Below are 25,263 nucleotides of genomic sequence, written 5' to 3'. Positions count from 1 at the left end.
TTGTTTAGTAGTACACTCAGCCATGTCATTTTCATTTCCTTTTGTCTCCCTTTTTGTAAATTCTCTTCCCTATTATAAAGGAAATCCATTAATGGAAACTTGAAAAATCTAGAAAAGTTAAAACCATATCTAATCCCACCACTCAGTCAATGACTGCCCCTGTTTTACAATCTTCTATCATACTTTTTCCATTATGCAAAAGCAGTTTTTAATAGCTGCATAATATTCCAACATGTTGATGTGTGCCATAATTTCTAAAACAGTCCCCTATGGTTGGCACTAAGTTGTTCCCAAATGATGCTGCCAATCATATCCTTGCACATACATCTTTGGCAGATAATTATTTCTTGAGGAAAAATTCCTAGAAGTGAAATTACTGGGCTTTTTTAAAAAGTATGAACACTGAAGGATTTTTTAATTCCAGGAAAGTTTTTACCTTGTGTTTGCTAGCATCGATTTGTTTCAAATCTTTGTTAATTTGACAGATTAAAAAAGTTTTTCATTATAGGTTTAATTTATTTGAATACCCTTTAGATTAATTTTCACTTTATTATTCCCCACACCTCTTAGATTGTCATCTGCTATTTTTTCCAGGTTTTGGCCAACTGTTTTTCCTTAGAGAGTTGTCCATATCCTTTGCTCATGTTTCTGTTGTCTTTTCCATAATGAATTTTCCATTCTGAATTTTTAAGGTCTCTTTACACATTAAGTATAGTGTCCATTTGTCAATTATTGCAAAATTTTGATGGCAGTCTCGTCCTCAAGGATGTTGCCCTCAGAAAGGGAAAGGACCTCCAAGATCTCATCTTCAGTTTCCTTTAGCTGCTTCTTGTTCTTGGCACTTTCCACAATCAACTTGTTCTTTTTCTCTTCCAGTTCTGGCTTCTCCTTGGCAGCCACGATGCCAAGGAGTTGATCTTGGAGGCCCAAGGGGGTGATCATAAAGTTGAGGAGACAGACTTTAACGGTGACTTCAGGGAGATAATGTGGGTTCCTCAAACGGGTTGTGATCTATAACTTAAAATCCCTGGAATATTCAGTGATGTTTTCACCAAGCCTCATGTACTCAACCCCTTGCTTTCCTGAGCATAAACAATAACTAGACAGAAAATACAATGAAAGGAAGCTAAGATGTACCACAATTAGACTTCCAGAATGTAAGAGCCAGATGGAGCCATCAGGGATCGTGTTAGTCTAAGCCCCCCATCCTCCCAATTTGGCACAGGGGGAAGTTGAGCCCCCAAGAGGGGCAGTGACTTGTGAAGGGTTGTGTGTGACCATGCCAACCTTCTTCTCTGGATTCCCTGCATTACTCACCTAACAGCCTTTTGGAAACCTTAAACTTGTGTGTCTTAGGTGCTTTATAAATCACAGATGTTCTTCTAAATCCTAACACTGATAGAAATAAGTCTCTTGATTTTGCAGATGACTAAAAGGAAACGCAGAATTTAACTTTCCGAAGGTCACAGAGCAGTAGCACTTGACAGTTTTCAGTTTGCCTCCTTTGCCTTAATCACTGCCAACCTAATAGATGTAGGAGCCAACCATTTAGAACGGTGTTCACTTTTTGTTCTTTGAGGGAATCGACGTCAGTTGCTAAGGTAAGACTGTTTAGGTAGTGGCCCTGTGAGGACTCATTTGCTTCTTGCCTACAAGTCCTGGGACTCCAAAAGCCATTAAGCTTGGTGAGTGGGAGGTCAACGATCCATGTTTGTAGCTAGGGATCCTGTACCATCTGGATTACTTTACAAAGCACAGGATTTGCCATCCAGTATGTTGGTGGAAGAGGCTCCTCGTGGGTAAAGCTCACCCCAGAATGAAGTCACTGGGTTTTTTTGTTTGTTTGGGGGTTGGTTTTTTGTTTTTGTTTTTTGCAGAATTATCAATAGTCAAGTAAACAAATTTATTAAGTCCAACAGCAGGTTACCTTCCAAATAAAAAAGTGACAATAATGTGTGTAACAAGTTAATTAAAAAATTCAAGGAGCCATTTGGAGAGTGCAACAGTGCAGAGAATAAAAATCAAAGTATTGACTTTTGTCAACAAATTTGTACAACTTCAAGAAACAGACACATTGGTCACAAACCAAGAGGAATCCACAAAGGTGGAGGGTCACATGAGTAGTGGACTCATCACCTCAGTGGGTTAAGGCAGGGTGTCTTATTTGTAGGACCAATTTATCCACGCCCCATTTGCCTATTGCTTCAAATTCTCCCTTTGAAACCTAGAATCTTATTCATTAGTGCAACAGGTAAGAGCAATTAATAACAGACTCAGGGGGCTGGGACCAGGGTCAGAGGGAAGACACTTCTCTCAGAATAAATGTGTGTTGGGAATAAAACCACAGCAGCTGCTGAATGGCTTTGGCAATATCCAAGATTTGTGTTGAAAGTTTCTACTAGGGAAGGTGGGTGGTTGGAAGAGCAGGCTCAGTTTCCAAGAAGAGAAATAGGGAGGAGGATGTGATGCCCTAGTACCTGAATCAGAAGCAGAATCTGATGGTTACTCAATTTTGTCTTTCAATGAGGAAAAACACCTGCAGATCCTCACTGTAAGGCAGTGCCAGTCAAGGTGAACCTGGGTATGTGCTATAATTACAGCTTAGCAAAGGAGTAAACTCTGAAGGGGAAGTGGGTGGGAACCCCTCTATATGAATCAGAAAACAGACTGCATTCAGAGGAAGATCAATGTCACGTGTTCTCAAATGAGTCCCAATTAACACTTTAATGACTTAATAGTCCTTTTAAGTCCATCTTCTTTAAACAAGATACTGCTGGAGTCCCCCAAGGAAGACCTTGTCAATTACCAAGATGTTCAGGTCATCACTAACCAAACATAAGACAGAAATAGCAAAGCGGGCTACTACAGCAAAACAGCAGCTTTCTCCCAGCCCTTATAATTGTGTAATTGGGTCTACCTTTGGGCTTCACTGCACTGAAGACTTGACTTTAAATGCGGCAAGCCAAACACAGTCCTAAATACAGATCTTCTGTTTTTTTTAAACCTATACCAGGTCCTTATCCCAGTAATTTCCTACCGTTGTTTAAATTTGGCATGGTATAGTATATGAGGCCATCACGTGAACTGTGGAGTCCCACACCCTGCAGGCTCCAGCACTGAGGACTGAATTTTGCCACCAGTCCTTGGGAGATCCGTACTGTTTAAAAGACCGAAAATAATGTGTGGCTTAATCTTTCTTTCTTTCCAAAAAGGCTAGTTTGTGCCTTCCTTAGGGAGTTTAATATTGAAAACACTGTCTTGTACGTTTTCTATTGGATTTCCTTGGGGCTGAGGGCTTGGTTGAAATTTGGATCTTTACCCAGCTCTAGATTTTTTTTTCTTATCGGAAGGGTAGAAATGGGATCTTGGACCCAACTCACACATGTGAGCACATCTGGCAGGGAGAACTGCTGAGGCAACTAGCTGAAGCATAGCAAAGTGTCATTACAGGAGGCAGGGCTAAGAATGATACATTCCAATTTGGCAGGGAGAGGGGAAGAGCAATTCAATGAAGCACACTTCATCTCATACAGCTTTCTAATCAATTGCTAAAGAAATACCACAGAAGCTCACACACAAAACCACTGCCAAGGGCTTCCCTGGTGGCGCAGTGGTTGAGAGTCCGCCTGCCGATGCAGGGGACACAGGTTTGTGCCCCGGTCCGGGAAGATCCCACATGCCGCGGAGCAGCTGGGCCCGTGAGCCATGGCCGCTGAGCCTGCGCGTCCGGAGCCTGTCGCTCTGCAACAGGAGAGGCCACAACAGTGAGAGGCCCGCGTACCGCAAAAAAAAAAAGAAAAACCATTGCCAAATATCAAGCAATTTCCCAACATATTCAGTTTGTTGTAGCCATTCTGATATTTGCCTATTTTCAAAATGGCATCCACATCCTGCCCCTCTCCACACCACCACACCACTCTGGTGTCATATTGTTAAAGTGAAGGGTGCACTGGCTTACTTGAGGGGCATGCATTGACCTCTTCAACTCATTGAGTGAGCAATTACAGCTCACTCATTAAGCAGCAAACCTATCTCTAGGTGGAGGAACAGGGACCTTTCATTTCCCACAAGTGCAACTGCAAACCCTACACACACACACACTACCTTGGATCCCTTTGCAGAAAACTGCTTTTCATGAGAAAGTTAATGAGCATTGGCCCAGGCTACTGCAGAAGCTTGAATTCCTTGCATTAAAGACTCAAACCTGGAAGGAAACTCCCTCCCTGACCATTCCCTTTTCAGGCTTCTAATTTGCATTTTTGCAACAAATAGACCATTAAATATATAACCCAAAATAATTTTTTTTAATGGTTCTTTTGTTGAGGAAGCTGAAGGGCTGAATTAAAACAAAAAACCACCCATCATAGCACACCTAATGCATGGAATCGTGCCTTCTTATAGGCTGGGGAAAGAATCCAGTTCCTCCAGAGTCCTCAGGATATTCAGCATCTACCTCTTTTGTGCCCTTCTCTCCATACACCCTTCTGATCTGAGACAGAAAAAGCCTTACCTGGCTAGGAGCAGCCTGCCTTTACCCTTATTCAACCTCTACCCAATCCAGAATTGGGAAAAACTGGGGGTTGCACACTGACTGGATGAAAAGGCGGTCTTGTTAACACCTCACTCTAGATGCCCTGACTACAGTTGAGACACAGAACCTGCTAGGACCTCTAGAAACTCTTCATATCAAGGATCTTGTGTCTTAGGCTAGAACAAAGCCAGACATCTGGACTGGGACCCCCGTCAGCTTTCCAGCAGTACTGCCAACCTACTGTGGCTGACTTTAAAGTTTCCCATCCATCCCTCTAAGAAGGGGCAACTGTCAGGGTTAGGATTCAAAAAAGAAAATCTAACTTCAAGTATGTTCCCTATTGTCAATACCAATTTTAGAAAAACATCGACTGCAGAAACTCCTTAAATCATTTGTAAATATGGGAGCCCAGAGCCATAGGCTACTAATAAAGGAACTCAAAATAAGTGATTCCTGCCCAGGCTGAGAAACATACCGGGGAGGGAGATGGGGGTAAGTTGGGGGAGAAAACTCCAAATGTTTAATAGACAAACTCTTCATTACCTCAAGAGTGTAAATATTTTTTTATTTAAAAGATTCCCTTTTCAATCTGTTCCAAAGTGTTGGAAGCTGAACAGTACGAGTTCCTGCCACCCACCCTTCCAGTACAGTTTTATGAGGACATTTTTTTTTTTAATGGAAAAATAACAAGAGGACCCTCTACTGAAACCAGGTAGGACCAGAGTCAGCTCCTGTGTGGCAGTTTGGCCAAAGCTGGCCTTACGGAGCGAGCACGCAGAGGAGTCTGGGGAACTGGGACTCCCTCTTGTGAGGAAAAGGCTGAGAAAATTAATCTTCTCTTTAATGAAACTGGTCCAAATTCTGATTCAAAAGCCTCCATTATGATGTTCCCTGGCACTCTTCTTATACTATATATATTGAAGGCTCCCTTTTATAGCCAGTTTTAGCAGGCAAAGAAACAAAGAAATATAGATACATATATGTGTATATATATATATTTTATATAGGTAAAATATATACATATCTTATATATGTATATATACATATTTGGGGGTAGGAAAAGGAGAGGTGGGTCATGTAAACCTAAACAGTCATCACATTACCCCAAATGAGCCTGACATTAACAAAGAAGAAAATAAATAACTTCTGGGGGTTAAGTGACAACATGGGTGCAGCAAGAAGGGAAAGGGCACACGTTTTAACTATTAAATACATTTTTATATTTGTTTGGCAGAGTTCAAGCCAGTCCAGGCTTCTGCACTTGCCAGACAAGTAAGCTGATGATACTCAATTAAAAAAAAAATTCAAGCAGAGCTCCATACCACAGTTTTCCTTCAAGTCAGTTGGCCGGCAGGCACAGTTTTCTGACCCCCAGGAACAGAAACTTTGGCTCCAAGGCAAATGAAAAAAAAAAAAAGTATTTCCACTTACAACGTGAAAATACAGAAAGTTCATCAAAGAAAGAAAACTATCAAAGTCTACTTCCAGCAAAACTGAGGTAGCACTGCTTTCTCTGCATTCAATGCTTAAGTGGTTCTCAGTACAATGTGTTCTAAAAAAACCCGCTCACTTGACTGACAGGTGCAGCATGTTGATGGATAAACTCAACATGAAATGCAATAGGTCAAAGAAGGAATGAGCAAGAAGTGAGGAAAATAAGGGTTCCAGATAAATTAGCTTAAAAGGGGGTTGTCACCAGACTACAAATGCTCTTGGCTGGCCTTGGCTCTCCAAGAGCTTTAAATCGCCTGGGAATTAATGCAATGTGGTTAACAGTTAACACTGTTATTCAACTCTGTGTAAATCTTTAAAAATAATTATTACAACCTAAATTCAACGATGTAAACAGCACTACACACAGTACAGACCTGCCCTGAAAAACAAGAATATGCAAAACTGAGATCTGGCACTGTATCGTTTTGTAATGATAATTCAACCTAACTGTCCCATTCCCCCCTCCCTGCTCTACACCCTCCCCCACCCCCCCCCCAAAAATCTAATTTGTGCAAGAAGTGGCAGGCTTATTCTATCTGAAGGCTTCAAAAAAAAAAAAAGATACACAACATGTAGCCAGGTTCAGATATTTTGGGGGACCCTCCCCCCAAAAAAGAAATAACCAAAATATCCAAAAAGTGAAGAAAGTGCCTAAAACATGATACAGCATTTTAGAGCCCTTTCAGATACAAGGCAGAGAAAGGTGTAAAGTAGAAAATATCCGGATCTTCAGTAATTTCCAGAAAGGTCCAATTCCTTGGTTGGCTGCAGGGCAGCGGGCAGATCCTTGCTGCTGCTCCTGAGACAGAGCCACTAAGTCTGCTCCTCGGGACATAAGCCCTCGGGCCCTGAGCTGAGTGCACCTCTCCCTTCCCCTTCTCTTTTCCTTCGCTCCATTTCCCACTCCACAAAGGTATCAAAGAGACTTGGCCAGGCCTCATCTTCACTGTAGTTGCTGAGGTCAGGGCCAATCACCTGAGTGAAGTTAAGGAACATGTTCCAAGTGTCCCTGGAGATGCCCTTGATCCCCGAGGGGTTCTCTGTTAGGAAGTTTAGCCACTGGTCCAATACTGGAGGATTGTTCTGGGTAAAGACTAGTTTCCACAGGGCAATGGCTATTTCCCGATGCAGTGACCGCTGCCCTTCTTCAGAGTCCAGGCCGAACTGAAATGTAAACCGGTAGAGATCCTTGAATTTATCCTCTTGTTTGGCTTCTGTTAAGAGGCTAGGGAACCGTGCACAGATCCCATCAATGCTGTCTGCACTTATTGCTTTGCAGCCATCAAAAAACTCCTTCCTGCAACAGGAAGGAGGGGGCACAATTAATAATTGTAAACGGTATAATTTACTGAGAGGCAATATAGTATCATAATTAAGAGGGTAGCTGTGAGGCTGTCTGGATTTGAATGCCAACTCCTCCACTAACTGTAGTCCTATTTCTTCATCTGCCAAATGGTGAGAATCTACCTTACTTCATAGGGTTCTGGTGAGGACTAAACAAGTTAATATGTCAGCTGCTTCTAATAGTGCCTGGTATATGGTAGACAGCTGATAACGGTTCATTCACTCATCTATTCATCTTTCCAAAGCTAAACTCAAAGTCTCCTGCTCCATGTTCTGCTTCCCATTCTGCAACAGTGATTAAGCTGTGGACTCTCCTCCAAGATGGGGAGTCTCTTCCTGTTTTCCTTTTGATTCTCTAGGGGTTGTTTGTTTTTGGAATATTTTTGGTGACTGCCAAGGGAAGTTTTTGGAGCCAAAGATTCTGGATGAATCTGGGTAACTCTGCCACCAGAGATCAAAGTTCCGTTATTAAAAAACAAAAATTGAGTATGTATTTTTAACATCTATATAATAACACTTTTAGCTTACAACATGGTCTCACATTGACCATCATCTCAGAGATTTCTGCAACTGCTGAAGATAGAATGTCTGAGGTCTGTCGAGTAACCTACCCAGGGACTAAAAATCGTATTGAGGGGTTCTCAAAGTCAATTCTTACTTACTTATAACCCAGTGCTCTGGAAACCACACCTTGCAGTGACCCTGCCATGTTGTCTCCCACAAACAGCCTCTATAGGGATGAACGACCATGACAATGTACACAACTACTAGTTGATAACTAGGGCCAGCTGTCCTTGTTGGCGCATAGGCTGACTAAGGGTAATGTGCAGAGAGCTAGAAGGGGCAACTGGCTTCATGCAGTTACTGAAGCACATCCCCAGTGGCACTCACTATACTGGCACTCAATGCCTAACACATGATAGGTGTACAATAAACATCGAGTGAGGAAGTGAGTGAATTGACAAGTACAGGAGTGAAAGAAAAGATAAAAGTCAAACAGCAGCGGGGCGGGGCAGCAGCGTGGCAACATGGATTATTCCTCATTTAACTTCAGGCAAGGATGGTTGGTACCCAGTTCTTCAGAGGCTGAATAGCTTTAGAGAAATTGGTCAGAAAAAGAAAATAAGATTTACCCCAAACCCTATGAAGTCAACCCAGTTCTATCCTAGCTGGGCACCACTCCTCAATGGTGCTCCCTTTCCCTCCTCTGATCACCTGGTGACATGAAGTACTTGTGACTAACCTGGTGAATTTGCACATGGTAGCAGCCTGGAACTTCCAAGCCAAGAGCAGCACTCGAAATTCCGTGGGGTCCACACATAGGTCATTGCAAAAGCGCTCCATGCCTTCCTCCAAAATTGCATCCTCCCGCTCATCCTTATAGCGCCTGAACAGTTCTTCCAACCTCTGCAAGGAAGACTCCTCGGCATTTGACTTGGGCTCCCTCCCAGCATCTCCTGAGGATGTTGGCAGCTGGCAGGTCTCAGTAGCAGCCTCTGCCTTCTTGGTCCCATTGACAAGGATATCCCCACCTGGCTTGCCACAGGCTGGCAGCTGTTCCTCACGGTGGCCTGCACCCCGCCTCCCATGTGACTTGCTGCTGGGGTCACGGTCTCCATTCTTGCTACCCAGAGTTGATGAGGGATTCTTGCACTTGGTGACACACTGGCCCATGATGCTGGTGGCCTGGCCTCTAGAGTGGCCCCCTCTGGATTGGATGCCCTTGTTGCCACTGGCCCACGTGCCTCAACATGCCATCAGCCAGAGGAGCCAGCCAACCTAGAAGGAAATTAGAGAGCAATCACTGCTGGACAGGGAGACAGAGTATGCAAGCTTCCCTCCAGGGACTGCACACTGGAACACCACTCTGTTTCAATGAGCTAACCATGAACGAGGGGAAATACCCCAGGTTCATCATCACCTCCCTCGCAAGCCCATACCTTCACCTTGGAAATGCAGTGGTTAGAGCACATATGGAGAACCAATAAGGAAAATTCCTAAAATTCTTAAAGGTAACATAGATCACAAAGAAATTGTTCATGTGCGGAACGCATCAAGGAAGACTACGGTTCTGCCAGAAATATTCCAAAGGAAACTTGTCTTGCCAACTTGCCGTCACATAAGAAAGTGATTTGGACCTGTATTAACCCAGAAGGTACAAATAAAAGGTTCATCTTCTAGTCTCTAATGTCAAAATTCTCGGATGTTCTTTTTAAGTAGGATGAGTAGGAAGAAGGAGTAGCCACATCCAAAACAACTATATAGTTTCATAATGGCCTAAAGATGAGATAAAGAATTTGCAGAGTCAAGACTAACGGCAGAGTCCTGGCCAAATAACAAAGTAAAATTTGTCTTGATTTCTTCAAATTCCTTTCTGGGACCCACCCGCACAGTAGGTGAAATGCCCTTTCTCCACCCTTCCTCTATCCACCAAGACTGTTCTCCACGCCAAGGGTCCCAATCGCTGAGCTTCTTTTCTAACCCCCACCCCCAGCAAGGTGGTATGTAGAGGAAAGTCAAGTTCACACTAAATGTGAATGTCCTGTAGGGCCTGCAGGCTTAGTCTTCCAAGATAGCGTCTCCATTTTAAAAGAAGGGCTAATTTACCCAAATACAGTCTCTAAATGACAGAATAACTGCTAGATGAAAAAGAAAAGCCTGCAATGATACATAACAAACATCACAGTGATTTATTTATTACTTAAGTAACGAAAAAGTGGCTTTTAGAGAATTGCTAGAAATTTCTGGGCCAGGGATGAGGTGATTTCTCTGAAGACTATCTACTCAGACTCTTATTCTTACCTTCAACTAGCCCACTAGAAGATCCATCTAAAATTTAGTACTTATAAAAGTTTGCTACCTGCTATAATAACTGCAGCCTCTGAAATTATAATGTTAATAGAAATTTAGACCAGGAGCCAGAAGTACAGTCGGGAAAGCAGACCAAATCAATGTCAGTCCCATGGCTCTCCAGCTCTAGGGTCAGGGACCTCCACAGTCCAAATTCAAAGCTCTAAGGAGACTGGCAGTGGGGCAGAAGGGTGCTTTTAATGGAAGGCTGGAGCTTTAAACTTTACCTAAAGAATTTTAGCTTCCTCCAAATAGTGCTTGGATAAATTCAGAGTTATCTTCAAAAGGAATTCTAAGGGTATGTTCTGAGTGTACAAGTTTAAAATGACGACCAGAATCATTCCTGTAGTTACCGGAATCACATTGTATCGGGGTGTGTCCCATTGTCCACCTTCAAAGAGAATACATGACAGACATGATTACACATGCCCTTAAAAAAAGACTCGCAGTTTCACTTAGGTTTCAAAAACACGCTGAAACCCTTAGAAGGGTTTTGGTGTGGAAAATGACAGACCCAAGTAAGTTTTTTAAAGCCTTTTTATGCTTTTAGAATATAGCTAGTAAGCCATGAGCACAACTTGTTACAATTTTAAAAGGTAAGGGGTTAATTCTTAGAAGACCAGCATACAAGGGAAGCAACTGTTGAAGCTGAATTATCTCAAAACAAGCAGGACTATACCATGTGGAGGGTCTGGTTTCCAGATTTGTGTTTCTAAAGACTAAAATGCTGAAAGAAACAAAAGGCCCAAACTTACACAGATCCCACATGCTCACAGACTGGCAACTCTAATTCCCAGGCACGCTGACTCACCAGGCTTTGCTGCTCAGCTCCCGCTGCTGAGGGAAGCCCAGGTACCTGGCAGGATAAGAGGATTTCCTGGTTTCCTACTGACCCACCTACCCCAGGCTACTCACCCCTGCCCCATTGGACAGATGCTGCATTATATCAGCTTCGTCCAAATACTGGCGCCAAGGCCTTCACATAGGGACAGAACAGATGGGCCTCCCAAGAGGCCCTAATCCATTTACCCAACCAGCCCTCCACGTGAGAGCATCTTTGATTACCTGGCACAGCAGTACCAGCTGAAACCTGAAGGCATTTTACATGCCCAGCAGATGAAAAAAAGGAGGGGGAGATCAATTTAGACAGATGGTCAATGAGCAAGTGCCAGGAGGCTGGACCCCTTTCCTCCACTCTGGTCCTTTTCTTTGAAGCAAGTTGTGGTCTCAAGCCAGAAAAAAGTATTTTCAGATCTGGTGGTAAGTGTGGTCCCCTGATTACTCAATGGGCTCCCTTCTTTTGTGTCTCCCCTTTCTTTGGGAAAATAGTTCTGTACCTAGAGATTTCTCAGGCTCAATCATGGAGCTCAGCCATGTGTCCCAGGGTGGCAGCACTTCAAGTGTTTTAAAGCTGAAAGTTTCCCTGGACCCAGTAGCTGCTGGCTAATAGCTAATAATAGTAGTCATCAATTACTGAGCGCTTGATACCATGCCAGGCACTATGTTAAGCACTTTATGGACAATAACACTCATACATCCTCACCACAACCCCATTTAAAGACAGGGAAGCTGAGGCACAAAGAAAATTACCCAAGATCACAAGCAGAACCTGGTATGTCTGGCTTGAGAAACCATGACCTTTCACCACTAGGCTGGACTGCTGAGCCCACCTACATCAGATCACCTCGGGAAAGCCCACCAATGGATGGGTCCCAAGCTCAGGAGTGTCACCACATCAATCACAGAGCAGCAAGTTTTACAATTAGCCACTGGAAAAAAAAAAAAAAAAAAAAACATGGTCTGTGCCCTGTGCTAAGAAGGGCATCCTAGCCAACTGCCCTCTCCCAGGCAAGCATTAAGACCATGACGCAGGCAGGCAAGATGCCGTTAGGCTCAGTCTCACTAGAGGCGGGGACTAGAATTAGTCCAAAGTTCTTAAACCTGTGATGTTTCAGCCCACCAGCATGGTTAAAAGCTTCAGGTCTTAAAGTCCTACTCTGCCACCGGATGTTTGACCCTGATCAAAACCTGAATTTCCTCAACCTGCAAAACGGTATCTACTTCAAAGAGCAGTTGTAAGGATTCAGTCAGGAAACGCAGATAAAGGGTATCTGGCACACACTGTCCTCCACACAGAAAACACTTGATATGACAGCCATTATTAACAGCCGGGTAGTATCTGATTAGCCTGATGGAAGCCCCAGCTTGTCCCATCTGAACAATGGGCTCCAGGCTTTGGCTTCCCCAGGCCCAGACAGGCCGCCTATCCTTGCCTTGAGTCATGCAGTTGGGTCTTGCTCAAAAACAGTCTCTTGAACTACAGCACTGACCCTGCTCAAATGCACCATTGGTCAGAAATACCTGGGGGAATCAGATCCTCCACAGGATAAGACTTGTGAATGACGCTGAATAAAATCAAGCTGGGTATTTGCTGTGCGCTCTGGATACTCTGAATTGCTGGTAACTCCCTGTCCCTAACGTGGGACAGCCTTCCAGCCAGCTCCAGACTCCATTCCCTTTCCACTAGGTTCCAGCTCTGTAGATCTGCAAAACAGGATTTCCAACTTGCTACTTATTTATACGCATTTATACTTGCCAGTGGTCCTCCTGCCACCTCTCTGAAGTGGACAGCCTCAGCACAATCTGAGCACCCCAGAGCCAAATTTCACTAACAGAGTATCATTATTAATGAATACCACTTTGTACGTGTTAGTACATTGTAACAGCTACATATAAATGTAGCTCTATGAAATAATTACCCCCATTTCATAGGAAGAGAAATGGAGGTACACGGAGGTCAACGAGCTATCTAGGAAGGGAGAAACTGGAGCAGGGTCATTAAGAGGAAGAGCTCTGGGAGCAGACAAACCTGGATCTGAATCATGGTGATGGACCAACTTTGTGACCATCAGCATGTAACTTTAATGGGACAGTTGTACCTCATGGTCTGGTGGATAGAGTAAATGAGATAACCCATGTAAAATCCTCTGCCCAATATCTGGCTCATAAAAAGTATTCAGTAAGGGGGCTTCCCTGGTGGCACAGTGGTTGAGAGTCTGCCTGCCGATGCAGCGGACACGGGTTCGTGCCCCGGTCCGGGGGGATCCCATGTGCCGCGGAGTGGCTGGGCCTGTGAGCCATGGCCGCTGAGCCTGCGCGTCTGGAGCCTGTGCTCCACAACGGGAGAGGCCACAACAGTGAGAGGCCCACGTACCACAAAAAAAAAAAAAAAAAGTATTCAGTAAGTGTTAGCCTTTATTACAGTTGTTATTATCACAAAGTTGGTGACAGAATCAAGTCTCCCTTCTAGAACAGTGCTCTTGTCAGCAGCCAGGCCAGGTCTCCTGGGGCAGTTCAGGTATGCTGACGCCCCAAATGCCCACAGCAGCTTTCCTGTTCTTGCAGTAAGTGATTCTGCTCTCCTATTTCAGCTAAAGTGGCATAAATGAGTGAAATGGAGTGAGAGACAAGGAGGGGTGGGAAGAAAGGAAAGGTAGGAAGAAGAATAAAGGGGGCAAAAAAGCCACAAACCAGGAAACCTACTTCTATGCACAGCCTTGGGGGTTTACTTGAAAGACAGTAACTGCTCATCTTATGCTGGACTAAGACCAGCCTCCAGCTTTCCTCCTTCAGTCTCAGCTCTAACTTCGCCTCTCTCCCTCACTGCTTCCCTGCATCAGCTTCCAGCCTCCCTCCTCCCTGTGCCAGTCCCAGCTGCTGTTCCTGAGGATGGGCTTGGCTGCCTGCCTGGCCCCAGGCCTGGCGCTGGCACTGCTGGGCTGAGGGCAATCCCAGAGGTCGTGGTCCCAGTGGCTGCTCTGGCTCCAGAGAGCCAGAGAAGAAGAGACCAGGAAACTGTTTCCATCTCTTAGGCAGTTCCATGAAGTGACAATCAGGCAAGTCCGTCTTCTAGGACTTACTATCTACCTCTGAAACAGAGTCACCTCTTATGGAACAGAAGGACCAAGAAGGGCTAAACCACACAAAGACAAATGGAGACAGGAAAGGAGACTGGGGTGTGGACCAGTGTTATGGAAAGAAAGGTGGAGGGACTGATGAAGAGAAATTGGTGTTTGTGGGACATGGGCTATATGCTTCATATACATCACCTTCAAACCTCACAACAACCTAGGCTGTCAGAGCCCTTACAGATTAGGAAACTGAGGTTTCTTAACCACTAAGCAGTGGGACTAGGAAATAAAACCAGTCTGTCAAGACTCCAAAATCAACTCAATGGGAAAGTTTCACAGAGAAGATGAGTCTTGTTCTGGGTCTTCAATGACTGGAAGCATAAAGTGGAAAGGAAGAAGGCAAAGGACCAATCTGGTTGGTCCAAGTTGAGACAGGATTTAAAAATGTTTATTAATAGCAATACCTTTTAAGTTACATGTATGTATTGAGGAGACTGACATGAATTATCACATTTAACCCACTACAACTCTATGAGGAAGATAATATAACCTTCACTTTACAGAAGGGGAAACTGAACAGAGTTTAAGGGATTTGGCCTGAGGTGATACAGGAAAACGGATTCAAACCCAGGCAGTGTAATTCTAAACTCACCATTCTACATCACTGGCCTCACTACATACTGTTCTTTGCTATGACGTATGCCAGGATATATCCTTCCCCTAAGGAGATGATGATGGCTCAAGAAGAAAAGATACATTATCAACACCTGATTGTACTCCAGAGGTACTGAGTCAACAGGAACAGAGTAAACTCCCAGGAAGCCTTCAGTTCCGGTCTGGGATCTCCCTAAGCAATGTTTGTCCTTGAACAACTCCCTTAACCTCTCTGAGTTTGTGTTCCCATGATTAAAATCCTTCCAAGTCTAATACTCTAGGACTACCTTCACGTTTTGGTATCCAGAAAGGCTGAAGTTCTAGATTTGCAAGCCTTCTGAGGACAGGCATTTTGCCTCCTCAGTGAACAGCTCTCATACTTCTTGCCCAAGCCTGTTAGAGCCAAAGGAAAATGAGAAGTCCAAAAAGACACAGAAAGCAGAGCTACTCCAATCTGAACAAGAGGTAAAAGATTACACTGTTTTTGCAGGCTTCCCTGTCCTAATCATCTCAGTTTGAACTCTGCAGGGTCAGGAATAGGCCCTGACGTATGGAAAACAGAGCAAGCTGGCTCACTGTTATAGCTGGCTGGGAGCTAAAAAACAGGGGGCAAAGGCTGGCACCAAAATCCAGTGTCAGCAAGGCACTTGAGATCTACTCTTGAGAGAAGGAACTGATCCAATCCACCCCTCCCGTTCTGTTCCCATCTAGGGTCTGTTCAGAAGCAAGAAGCCACTGACGAATGTTGGTGCTTCTACATATTATAGCAATAAGAAACCCATCTTTCCAACTTCCAGCCAAACAGTCTGTATAGCTAGTTGGGTGCATGATTTTACTTCTTACTATATATGCCAGACATCCAGCTGCCAGGGGCTGAAGCAGCTGTACTAGCAGAAGCCATCCCCCTGGGGAGTCTCAAAGCAAGACCACAAGAGCCTCTTGATCCCAACTGGCAGCTGCAGATGCTGAATGACCTGAGAAAAAGTTGGGAAATGGGTGGTGTCCATTTATAAACTACTTCCTAGAAAGTAAACTTGCAAAAATAACAGGAGGAAAGACTGAGGGAGTACTTTAAAATGCAAAGTCTTCTGCTTGCTGTCATTTGGAACTTGGGACTTACAAGAGCACCTTTGGAGACTAGGTCTTACCTAGAGCTACTTGGGAGGAAAAGCTGTTTCCCCTGCCAAAGCAAATGAGACGCGTCTGCTATTTTCATGCTTTTAAAAGACTTTCTGTCCTAAAATGTACTGCAAGCAGCAAGCTAAAACAGCAGTTCCAGTTAGGGAGGGGTAGGAACACAAGACTTTCTACATCAACCAATCTCAAAAGTGCGGAAAGAGGGATGGAGGAAAAGAGGGAGGGAGGAAAGGTAAAATTTTTAAAAAAGAAAATAAACCAATTGGTTATATTTCTGTAAAATAATCTTAGGTCACAGGACTAAGACCAGTCAGCTTTGTACAAAAGAATTTTTCTTTTATTTTTAAAGGGTTCTTACATTCCTTACCTTGCATACTTCAGATATACTAAGGATATATATACACAACTGAGGTCTGAGGACCGAAGTCAGTGTGGGCTCGCAAGAACAAATACTACTTGCCAAATACAACCAAGCCAACACACACGTATACTATAAAGTTTCCAAATACCAAAGAATCAAGCATTTTTGGCCTCTGGGTTCCAGAGCTGCTACATGTTTAATCCCACATGACTCAAAACAACCAAAAAAGAGCTGAATTATTCTACTGACCCACACTTGGAATATTTTTGCTGTCACTATTGATCTGGACAAGTCAGACTGTCCACTTATTTGCAAAGTACGCATCATTAATGGGCACCTGATTTCTAGGTTGGCCACTCTTTTTGTTTCTGCACCAGGTTTTTCATTAACTAACTTTCCCTGTTTAAAACCAGAGGGCTGTCTTGGATTTGTGCTCTGTGGTACCAGAATAAAAATGGCGTGCCTGCTATATGCTATACTCTTTATCTCTGGTTTTAGCTTGGAGCTTATCTTCAGGACACAGCCTCATTAGGCCATACTGAAGGTAAAACCACTAGTTAGGCACCACTTCCCTGCTTCTAATTAGCACACGGATACCAGCCACCCTGGAGGTCTACCAGATTGTAGATAATTTGTCCTCAAACACCCAATTACCACATCAACTGTTCACCTTTCAGTCACCTGAGGAATTCAGTAGTCAATAACTGACTGAAAAATAGTTAACTGGAGTTGAGATTTGGTCTTTGCATCTAAGTGAAAGAAAGGCAAGAAAGGAAACTATGAAATGAGTCAAAAGATGAGAAAGGAACCCAATATAAAGATGATAAATGAGTGCATGCAGACGTCTTAGAGCGGCACCTGAATGACCACAAATGTACAGATGTGGTTTCTAGAGCCACATTTCTTCTAAATAGATCTCAGGTTCATCACATAGTAACTAATGTGATGTTTGCTAATTCTTTAAAAAAAAAAAATCCAAATTCAGTTTTTTCCTAGAGGCCCATGATGGAAGCTGACTGCTAATGCATAGTAGATGGGAAGAGGAAGAGGGACAGAAAAAAGATCTGTATAATAAAAGAATATCCGTTTTCAACCACATCAGTAAGCTGGTCAGAGAACTAAGGCCACTAAGACTTTCTTACCCACTGCCAAATTCAAAAGCATTACATAGTTATTCTGTAAAGTTTAGAAAATACGAGAAGCATAAAGAGAAAAAAGTCCCCTAGTATCCCACCACCTACAATTAATATTTTGGAGTATATCCTTTCAGTGTTTTACATAAGCACATATGGATGGCACACCTAAGTAAATACATGCATGTTCATACTACACACATTGAACTTTTAAACAAAACTGGGTTGTATTGTACATTCTATTTTGCAAATGTTTCCATTTTATACTTTTTCATATAAATCTTCTCTCATCAAATGCTTTTAAAAGAGCAGCATTCAATGGCAGTACCGGTATCACCACTGACACACCAGCTATTTCACACAACCCATAAACTATTTATAGCCTACTACTCAATCTGTCAAAAATTTGGTGCTGCACTGCAGAGGGGTTACAGAAAGGTTGAGACTCTCTGTTAAAACAGATTTAATAGCCAGATAGGTCTTTCATTGATAATTTGTCAATTTAAAATAAACTCTCATTGTTGGACATTTAGTTTGCTTCCAGTAGCTCACTATTATAAATAATACTGGGATAATAAGCAGAATAGCAGCTAAAATTCAGCACATTTGTAATTATTTCCTGAGAATAAATTCCTAGAAGTGGAACAACAGATCAAAGACTGTGCAAAAAAATATTATATATATAATATTCAATGTGAATTCAAAAAAAGTAGTGTCAACTTACACAATGGGAGTGTACTCGGAGTATTTACATCATCTTGTAATATGTGTCAACTAATTCAATTTCTTAAAAAAAAAGCCAAAAAAAAACACCTTACCAAAAGCACTTTAAGACATATTTAAGAAAAAATATCAAACTGCCAAAGGAGGATGGAAAACAAGAGAGAGACCATTCGCTTCATTGTAAATCACATCAAAAGACTGACAAATCCAACAATTTTGGCTCCAAGGATTTCAAGACAGTGTTGTTAAATGATGGGGGTGGGGTACGGTGTGGGGGACAGGAAGAGATTAATCATAAGGGTATGTTTCAATTATAGCTACATTTCCCCCATTTATTCTTTGAAAAGAAAATGAAACTTCCCCTATGTCACATACACACACAAAAAAGATAACGCCCATCCTAAGGTCTAATGAGGTCCTCTTATCATAGGTTTAGCGTTGGGGTAGAAGGGTCTGACCCATGGACTTGAAACTGAGTGAATCACATGCCCAGGGAGCAAGAGGCTCGTTCAAAATGGAACTGTGGCACCCTTGAGACGGTTAATAGGCTGGATTTAGACCACAGACTTATTATATGGCTTTCTAGCTTCAGACTGGACCAAAGGATATTATCGCTTACAGCACAGACTTGTCTGCTCCCCCAGCCTCCAGGTTCTTCATCAGGTGGCCACCAATTTTCACTAGAAGATTCCTCTCCCTCACTCTTGGTCATGTAAGTTGGGTGGGGCTCATAATGGACCATGTGACTCAAGCCCACCAAAGCCTCCTATGCCCTTGGCTTCAATGATTGGGCCAGGAATATGCAGATAACCTAAGTCAGACAAAGTGAATCTTAGCACCGAAAGCAAAGGAGGTTGGAGCTGCTTCGGTCATCTTGCCAGAAAGAGCACCAGGGAAAATAATAATGCCTATCCAAGGGTCACTGTGAGAGTTAAACTGTCCCTTCTTATCAGATGGGTCTCACCTCAAATGCATGTAAGACACCAGAATAAAATCACTACCAAGAGACAAAGAGAAAATCAGTTTCAAAGGCATTATTTGCACCCAGAATCTAATTGTACCTAAGTCAGATCAAAGCCTGAACTTTACAGTTGTATGAGCCAATTAATTCTCCTTTTCCGTAAGCCAGAAGTCAGGTTTTCTGTCACAACAGAGAGTCCCTACCAAGACACAGCTGTCACTCAGACCTCTTCTACTCACAGAGCAAAGAAACAGAAGATCTGATACCATGGTCGAAGACCAACTTACTAGGCCACAATTTCAACCCAATGTATCAAGAGACCCCTGAGCTGAACCCTAAGACCAATGATCCCAAACTCGAGCAAACTATAAAATTGCGTTACAACTGGGTGGACCATGATAATGCTATTTAAAAGAATTTGAAAGATGGTATGACTAATGAGAAAAAGAACCTTTCCAATTGCAATTCTTACAACCTTAAGCCTCCTTCAAGCAAATATGCCACAGAGCACTTACAGCTGCTTTTTTCTATTGTGTATCCTTCTGTCATCTTCATGTTCCCAAGGAGGAACCTCCTCCCAGCATTCAGACACCACGTGAAAGGCCGTAAAGCAAAAGCTCTTGGAAGTCTTTCCCTATGCAATAACATGATCAATCTTCCGACTAAAATAGGTTATTTGATCTAAACCACATCCTATGAAACTGAAAGACCAGACCTGACCAGAACTTTGCTACCCTCTTGGTTTCAATGACTATTATTGAAACAATTTCTCTTTGGTTTCAAGTACTGAAGAGCCTATTTAGAAAGCATTCAGGTTTTGAAGACGGTGACAGGAAATGCCATGTTAGTGTGTCTTTATTGGAAATACATTCCCTGTTGGTTGAAACTTGAGGCCCCAAGGTTTGAGCCTTTTTCTTCAAGTTACTTATTTCACAAATGTGCACTCATATGGCATGAGGCCAAAGGGTACATTAACATGGGTAAAGATAAGCAGATAATCATATAAAAAATAGAGCTTTATACCTGGTGGCTGGCATCATGGTATTACAGGCTTGGCAAAGTAAGACATCTTATGATTCCAGCCCAGTTCCCACCCACTTCCCGCCCATACTGATCTGACAAAATTGCCACCACCTAATGGCCAATTGCAATGCTGTCTATTAAAACTCTGCCCTGGGACTTCCCTGGTGGCGCAGTGGTTAAGAATCCGCCTGCCAGTGCAAGGGACATGGGCTCGCGCCCTGGTCTGGGAAGATCCCACATGCCGCGGAGCAACTAAGCCCGTGCACCATAACTACTGAGCCTGCGCTCTAGAGCCCGGGAGCCACAACTACTGAGCCCGCGCTCTGCAACAAGAGAAGCTACTGCAATGAGAAGCCCGTGCGCCGCAACAAAGAGTAGCCCCCACCCGCCGCAGCTAGAGAAAGCCCACGCTCAGCCACGAAGACCCAATGCAGCCATAAATAAATAACACACACACAAAAAAATAAACTCTGCCTTAGCAGGTAGGCCCTATTTTCCAAAAAAACAATATGAGAAAATCCTACAATAAAGCAGCAATGCCACAAGCTCTTTTTGTCACCACCTTTTAAAATCGGAAGACAGCTTTGGATCCCAAAATAAGCTGTACATATGTACACACACTCATACTCAAATTTTGCACCCCATAACTGAGGGTTCATAAAATTGCAACTTTTTTGAACTGCATGAGGGTTTTACCTGCACTGCAACCACATTCATTTCCTTCACTCAAAACCAACTGCAGATACTGCAGCTCCTACAGCTACCTTTCTGGGAAGGATAGGACATGCTTTGGATGCAGAATGACTGGGTCTGTACAGCCCAGCTCTATTCACTTCCCAGCACATCCTTAGTCACCCTGCGCCTCTGTTTTCTCACCTGAAAATTGGGACAAAGGGTCACTGTGAAGAATAAATGGCTCCTTCACATCAGATGCATCTCCTTCAAATGCTGAGATGCATTCCCTGTCCAACCAATCTAAAGTGCCCTCTCCCTCTGATCCAGCACACTATTTCATTTCTTCAGCACATACCACTCTCTGAAATTCTTGTTTGTTAACTTATTTGTTGTCCGCTCCCCCTACTAGAAGGTAACTGCCACAAGAGCAGGGATTTTATTTCATTCACCACTTTGGCTGTGCACCTAAGCTTTGTCATGTAAGCAAATGTTTTGGTAAATATCTCCTGAATAAATAATAATCACTGATATTAGTTGGGCACTTCTATCCAAGGCACTAGTCCATGCACATTTTAAATGTATTAACTCATGCTTGAATAAATGATGAGTATGGCATATTCAGCACTGTCTCTAGCACATAGTTCTCAATATCATCTGACAGCTATTCATACCAATTCTAATTATATGATGACGTTATCAAATACTCAACAGTAAAGGAAGCTGAGCCCTAAGAATGTACAGTAGAACTTAATTTCACCACTCAAGAGCTGGTTCCTAAGGTCCAATTCCTCCTGAATGCCTTGCCTCTCAACACCCCACTACCTTCAAAGAGAAAGTAGAAAATTGTCTCATTGTTCCAATTACTCCCTACCTCATCAGTTACCATATAATGTGATACAAACACAGCTTCTCAGCAGTATCAGCTCCATCTCTCCTCACTCCACAAGCTAATTTTCACCTCAAACACAGCCAAAGCCAAAATCTGAAGCTGAAATTGGGAGATGTTCATCCTATAGTGCCTCTTTTTGACCTGTACCTTAGTCCCTGGGAAAAGATTCACATAATAATGGAAATCATTCCTGCCTCTCCCTTGAGCAAGGGTGAAAGTCCAGACAGTTTATTCAAGCCATAGCCATGCAGCACTCTAGGAAGTTCCAAGGATTCGCCAAGCAGGTGAAGTCAGTGCAAAACCTGCTGCTGCTGGTCTGCACTGCTTCTTCTCTACCGCAATAAACAAAGAAATCACATTTAAGGTGTCTAGAGATGCAAGGGCAAAAACCAGCAGCTTTTTCGCATCCTACGTAGTGAACAAGAAGAACTCAAAGCCAGTTTTACACTTCTTAAGCCATCTTGTTCCACTGTAGTATTTTTAAAAATTCGCTTGATGACAGATTGGCTTTTAAGTCTGAGGGATGAAGCACGTACCTTGTCAAAGATAAGGGATGTGGACCATCGAGGTCCTCCATCTCTTTAGAACCACTGGAGACAATACACTACGTTTCATATAACAGCAAGAAAAGGACAAGACCTAAAATCCTAATCAGGGCCTTCAAAGCCAGACGTACTTGCCAAGAAAGCAAAGGGCAGATTCCACCTCTGCTGGCTGGCAGGCCAGCCCACACATTCTGCCTAGGCATGTGAAACAGTCAGCTCTTTCTCTCCCCACCCCCAGGGCCAGTATTTGGGGGTAGCAACACCAGCAACTTTTCTAGGAGAGTATTTTATAAAAATAGAGCTTCCAACCTTAGGCTTAAAACTGAAAGGAAAAATAGCCAGAATTAGAAGTTTGTTTTAACACAATACATTGAAAATTATAAGTTTAAGTGCTGGTAGCTGGGGACAGGGATCACACCACCACATGACTTCTCAGTGAGTCATTAAAAAATAGTACAGGCTTGTTTAACTAACAGTGGACGTCCACCAGTAATAGAGTTAAGAAGTCCATGTATCAGAGGATGGAAAACTAAACTGACACTCCTTCTGCATTTGTTTCAGCAGTGGCAGGACTGACACAAATGAATTGCAGCAGCAATTTACAAGACAGAAACGCTAATAAACGTTTTTTGAGGCTAGTTGAAGAGGAAACGTTTGAAACCCTGAATTGACTCATTTTTCAGAAGTTAAATCAGTTTAACTGGGAAGAAAAGCCTCTAAACTATAATAAATCACTAACTGAAACATTTCCAGATTCCTAACACCCATTCTTGATTAACATACCTTTGTGTCAAAAGCAAAAGCCAAGTGCCAGCATTTAACAGCAAGTTGCTACCCTTTCAGTTATGAGAATCAGCCTGGCAGAACTAGATGAGAACAACAAAAATTAATCTCCAGGCCTAGATGGATACTGTCAGGATAGTAATAAAGACCTCCCCAAAGGGCTTCTGGGTACCATAAATTATATAACAAATCTACTTCTGCCAGGCAGCCAGTATTAACTCCTATTCACCCAGGGTACTACTCAGTGTCACCAATGGGCTTATCAAAATGAAAGCGTTAACTATTATCCACCACTGCTCCAAAAAAGACACAGCATGTTGCTCACTGTACATCAGTTTGCTGACATCACTACTCATTACGAGAAGTCACTTAATCTTAAATACAACTTTGATACTTGTTTCTTCCAGGCCGAAAAAAATTTTAAAAAAAGAAAGGAAAATATTTCATCAACTCCTTCCTCAGTAAGTTCTTCTGACTGAATTTTTTTTATTGTCTATGATGACATTCTAGTATAACAGACAATTATTTCTACTATGCATTCAAGACTTGAATGCATTGTACATTATTTATTCCTGTGGAACATAAACATTCATGGCTCTCAAGCAGATAGTCAGAAATGACAAGCACAGAAAAGATGTTACTGTTTTAGTGACCACATCTTGGATTAAAGTTCCAAGAAGGCAGGAAGTGTATATGGCAGCGTGAAAAGGGCTAACTGGCATCTAATAAACACTTTCTAAATTCAAACCATGTTCTACTCTTTCTCAAAATTAGGGATAATGCTTCTCAAGCCCACTTTTGAAAAATACAGAGTTTAAACTGCCTCTTTCAAAAAAACATACTACAGTAGAGTCATTTTTTTGTTTAGTATGCATAAGTCTTTCAGACACTGCAAAATGAGAGCTTGAACTAAACCACTGTCTTTCCAACTTGAACTGCGACCTTCAGTAAGAAACACGTTACATGCTGACCAAATGCACATGTATATACACACACATACCACTCATTAAGCAGTATTTACTCTCACTTCAGTGATGAACTCTGATTTATGCTATTTCTTTTTTTTTATTTGGTTTTTAATTGTTGGTTATAATCCACTAATTAGATATGACCCATAGTAAGAAAAGCTCAAGATGAAACTTAAAGGTTCCCTCCAATATAGTTATTGTGCCAGACACAATGCTAGGCATTTTATAGTCGTGACAGAAGTTAATCCCTACAGCTACCCTAGGAGGTTGGTACTTTTTTAAACTGAGAAATTTAAAAATATTGTATTACTTGGGCTTCCCTGGTGGTGCAGTGGTTGAGAGTCCGCCTGCCGATGCAGGGGACATGGGTTCGTGCCCCAGTCTGGGAAGATCCCACATGCCGCAGAGCGGCTAGGCCCGTGAGCCATGGCCGCTGAGCCTGCGCGTCCGGAGCCTGTGCTCCACAACGGGAGGGGCCACAACAGTGAGAGGCCCACGTACCGCAAAAAAAAAAAAAAAAAAAAATTGTATTACTTCATTTAAAATATCAATAATATACACACTGCTATGTTTAAAATAGATAACCAACAAGGACCTACTGTATAGCACAGGGAACTCTGTAATAACCTAAATGGGAAAAGAATTAGAAAAAGGATACATGTATATGTATAATCACTTTGCTGTACACCTGAAATTAACACAACATTGTTAATCAACTATACTCCAATATAAAATAAAAACTGGGGACTTCCCTGGCAGTCCAGTGGTTAAGACTTCACCTTCCAATGCAGGGGGTATGGGTTTGATCCCTGGTCAGGGAACTAAGATCCCACATGCCTCTTGGCCAAAAAACCAAAACAGAAGCAATATTGTAACAAATGCAATAAAGACTTTAAAAATGGTCCACATAAAAAAAAAATCTTAAAAAAATTAAATTAAAATATTAAAAAATACACACCATGTGTTACCATATGACATATGTATGCATTTTAAGCAAGGTTATCGAAGTATGTATAGTACAAAGAATAAAATATTGAAGACTTAGGAAAAGGGGAAGTCCATATAGGAAAAAAAATAATAGCCTCTAAAAAATATAAATAAATAAAATATCAATAATAAACCATGGCATGTTAACATAAACAACATTTTTATGAAAAATAACTGTATTTCCAAAAACTTAATGAGAAGAGTGACACTGTTTTACACTTTTGCAAGTGTCCCTAAGGTCTGGCTTAAAAGAAGACAGCTCATTTCCCATATATGCTTCTCCATTCAATCTTT

At 42.5% G+C, this 25,263-nt stretch overlaps 1 protein-coding gene across 7 annotated transcripts in view; it reads right to left on the bottom strand.

Annotated features, from left to right (window-relative positions):
* Nucleotides 1–5,066: 5,066 nt before the first annotated feature.
* Nucleotides 5,067–25,263, bottom strand: part of DCUN1D3 (defective in cullin neddylation 1 domain containing 3) — a 35,200-nt gene continuing 15,003 nt past the window's right edge. For all 7 annotated transcript variants that reach the window (XM_027126698.1, XM_027126700.1, XM_027126695.1 and 4 more), the window contains 2 exons: nt 8,613–9,148; nt 5,067–7,322 (listed from right to left, as the gene is read on the bottom strand). In XM_027126698.1, coding sequence (XP_026982499.1) covers nt 6,839–7,322; nt 8,613–9,043 — 915 coding nt within the window. In that variant the 5' untranslated portion in view covers nt 9,044–9,148 and the 3' untranslated portion in view covers nt 5,067–6,838. The remainder of the gene's footprint in view (nt 7,323–8,612; nt 9,149–25,263) is intronic.

This window comes from Aethalodelphis obliquidens, unplaced genomic scaffold (genome assembly GCF_003676395.1).
Source record: "Aethalodelphis obliquidens isolate GAN/ISIS:26980383/991018 unplaced genomic scaffold, ASM367639v1 scaffold30, whole genome shotgun sequence".
NCBI classification, from domain to species: domain Eukaryota; kingdom Metazoa; phylum Chordata; class Mammalia; order Artiodactyla; family Delphinidae; genus Aethalodelphis; species Aethalodelphis obliquidens.
The sequence above is the reverse complement of the archived record's forward strand: the minus strand, read 5'-3'. Positions and strand labels throughout refer to the sequence as shown.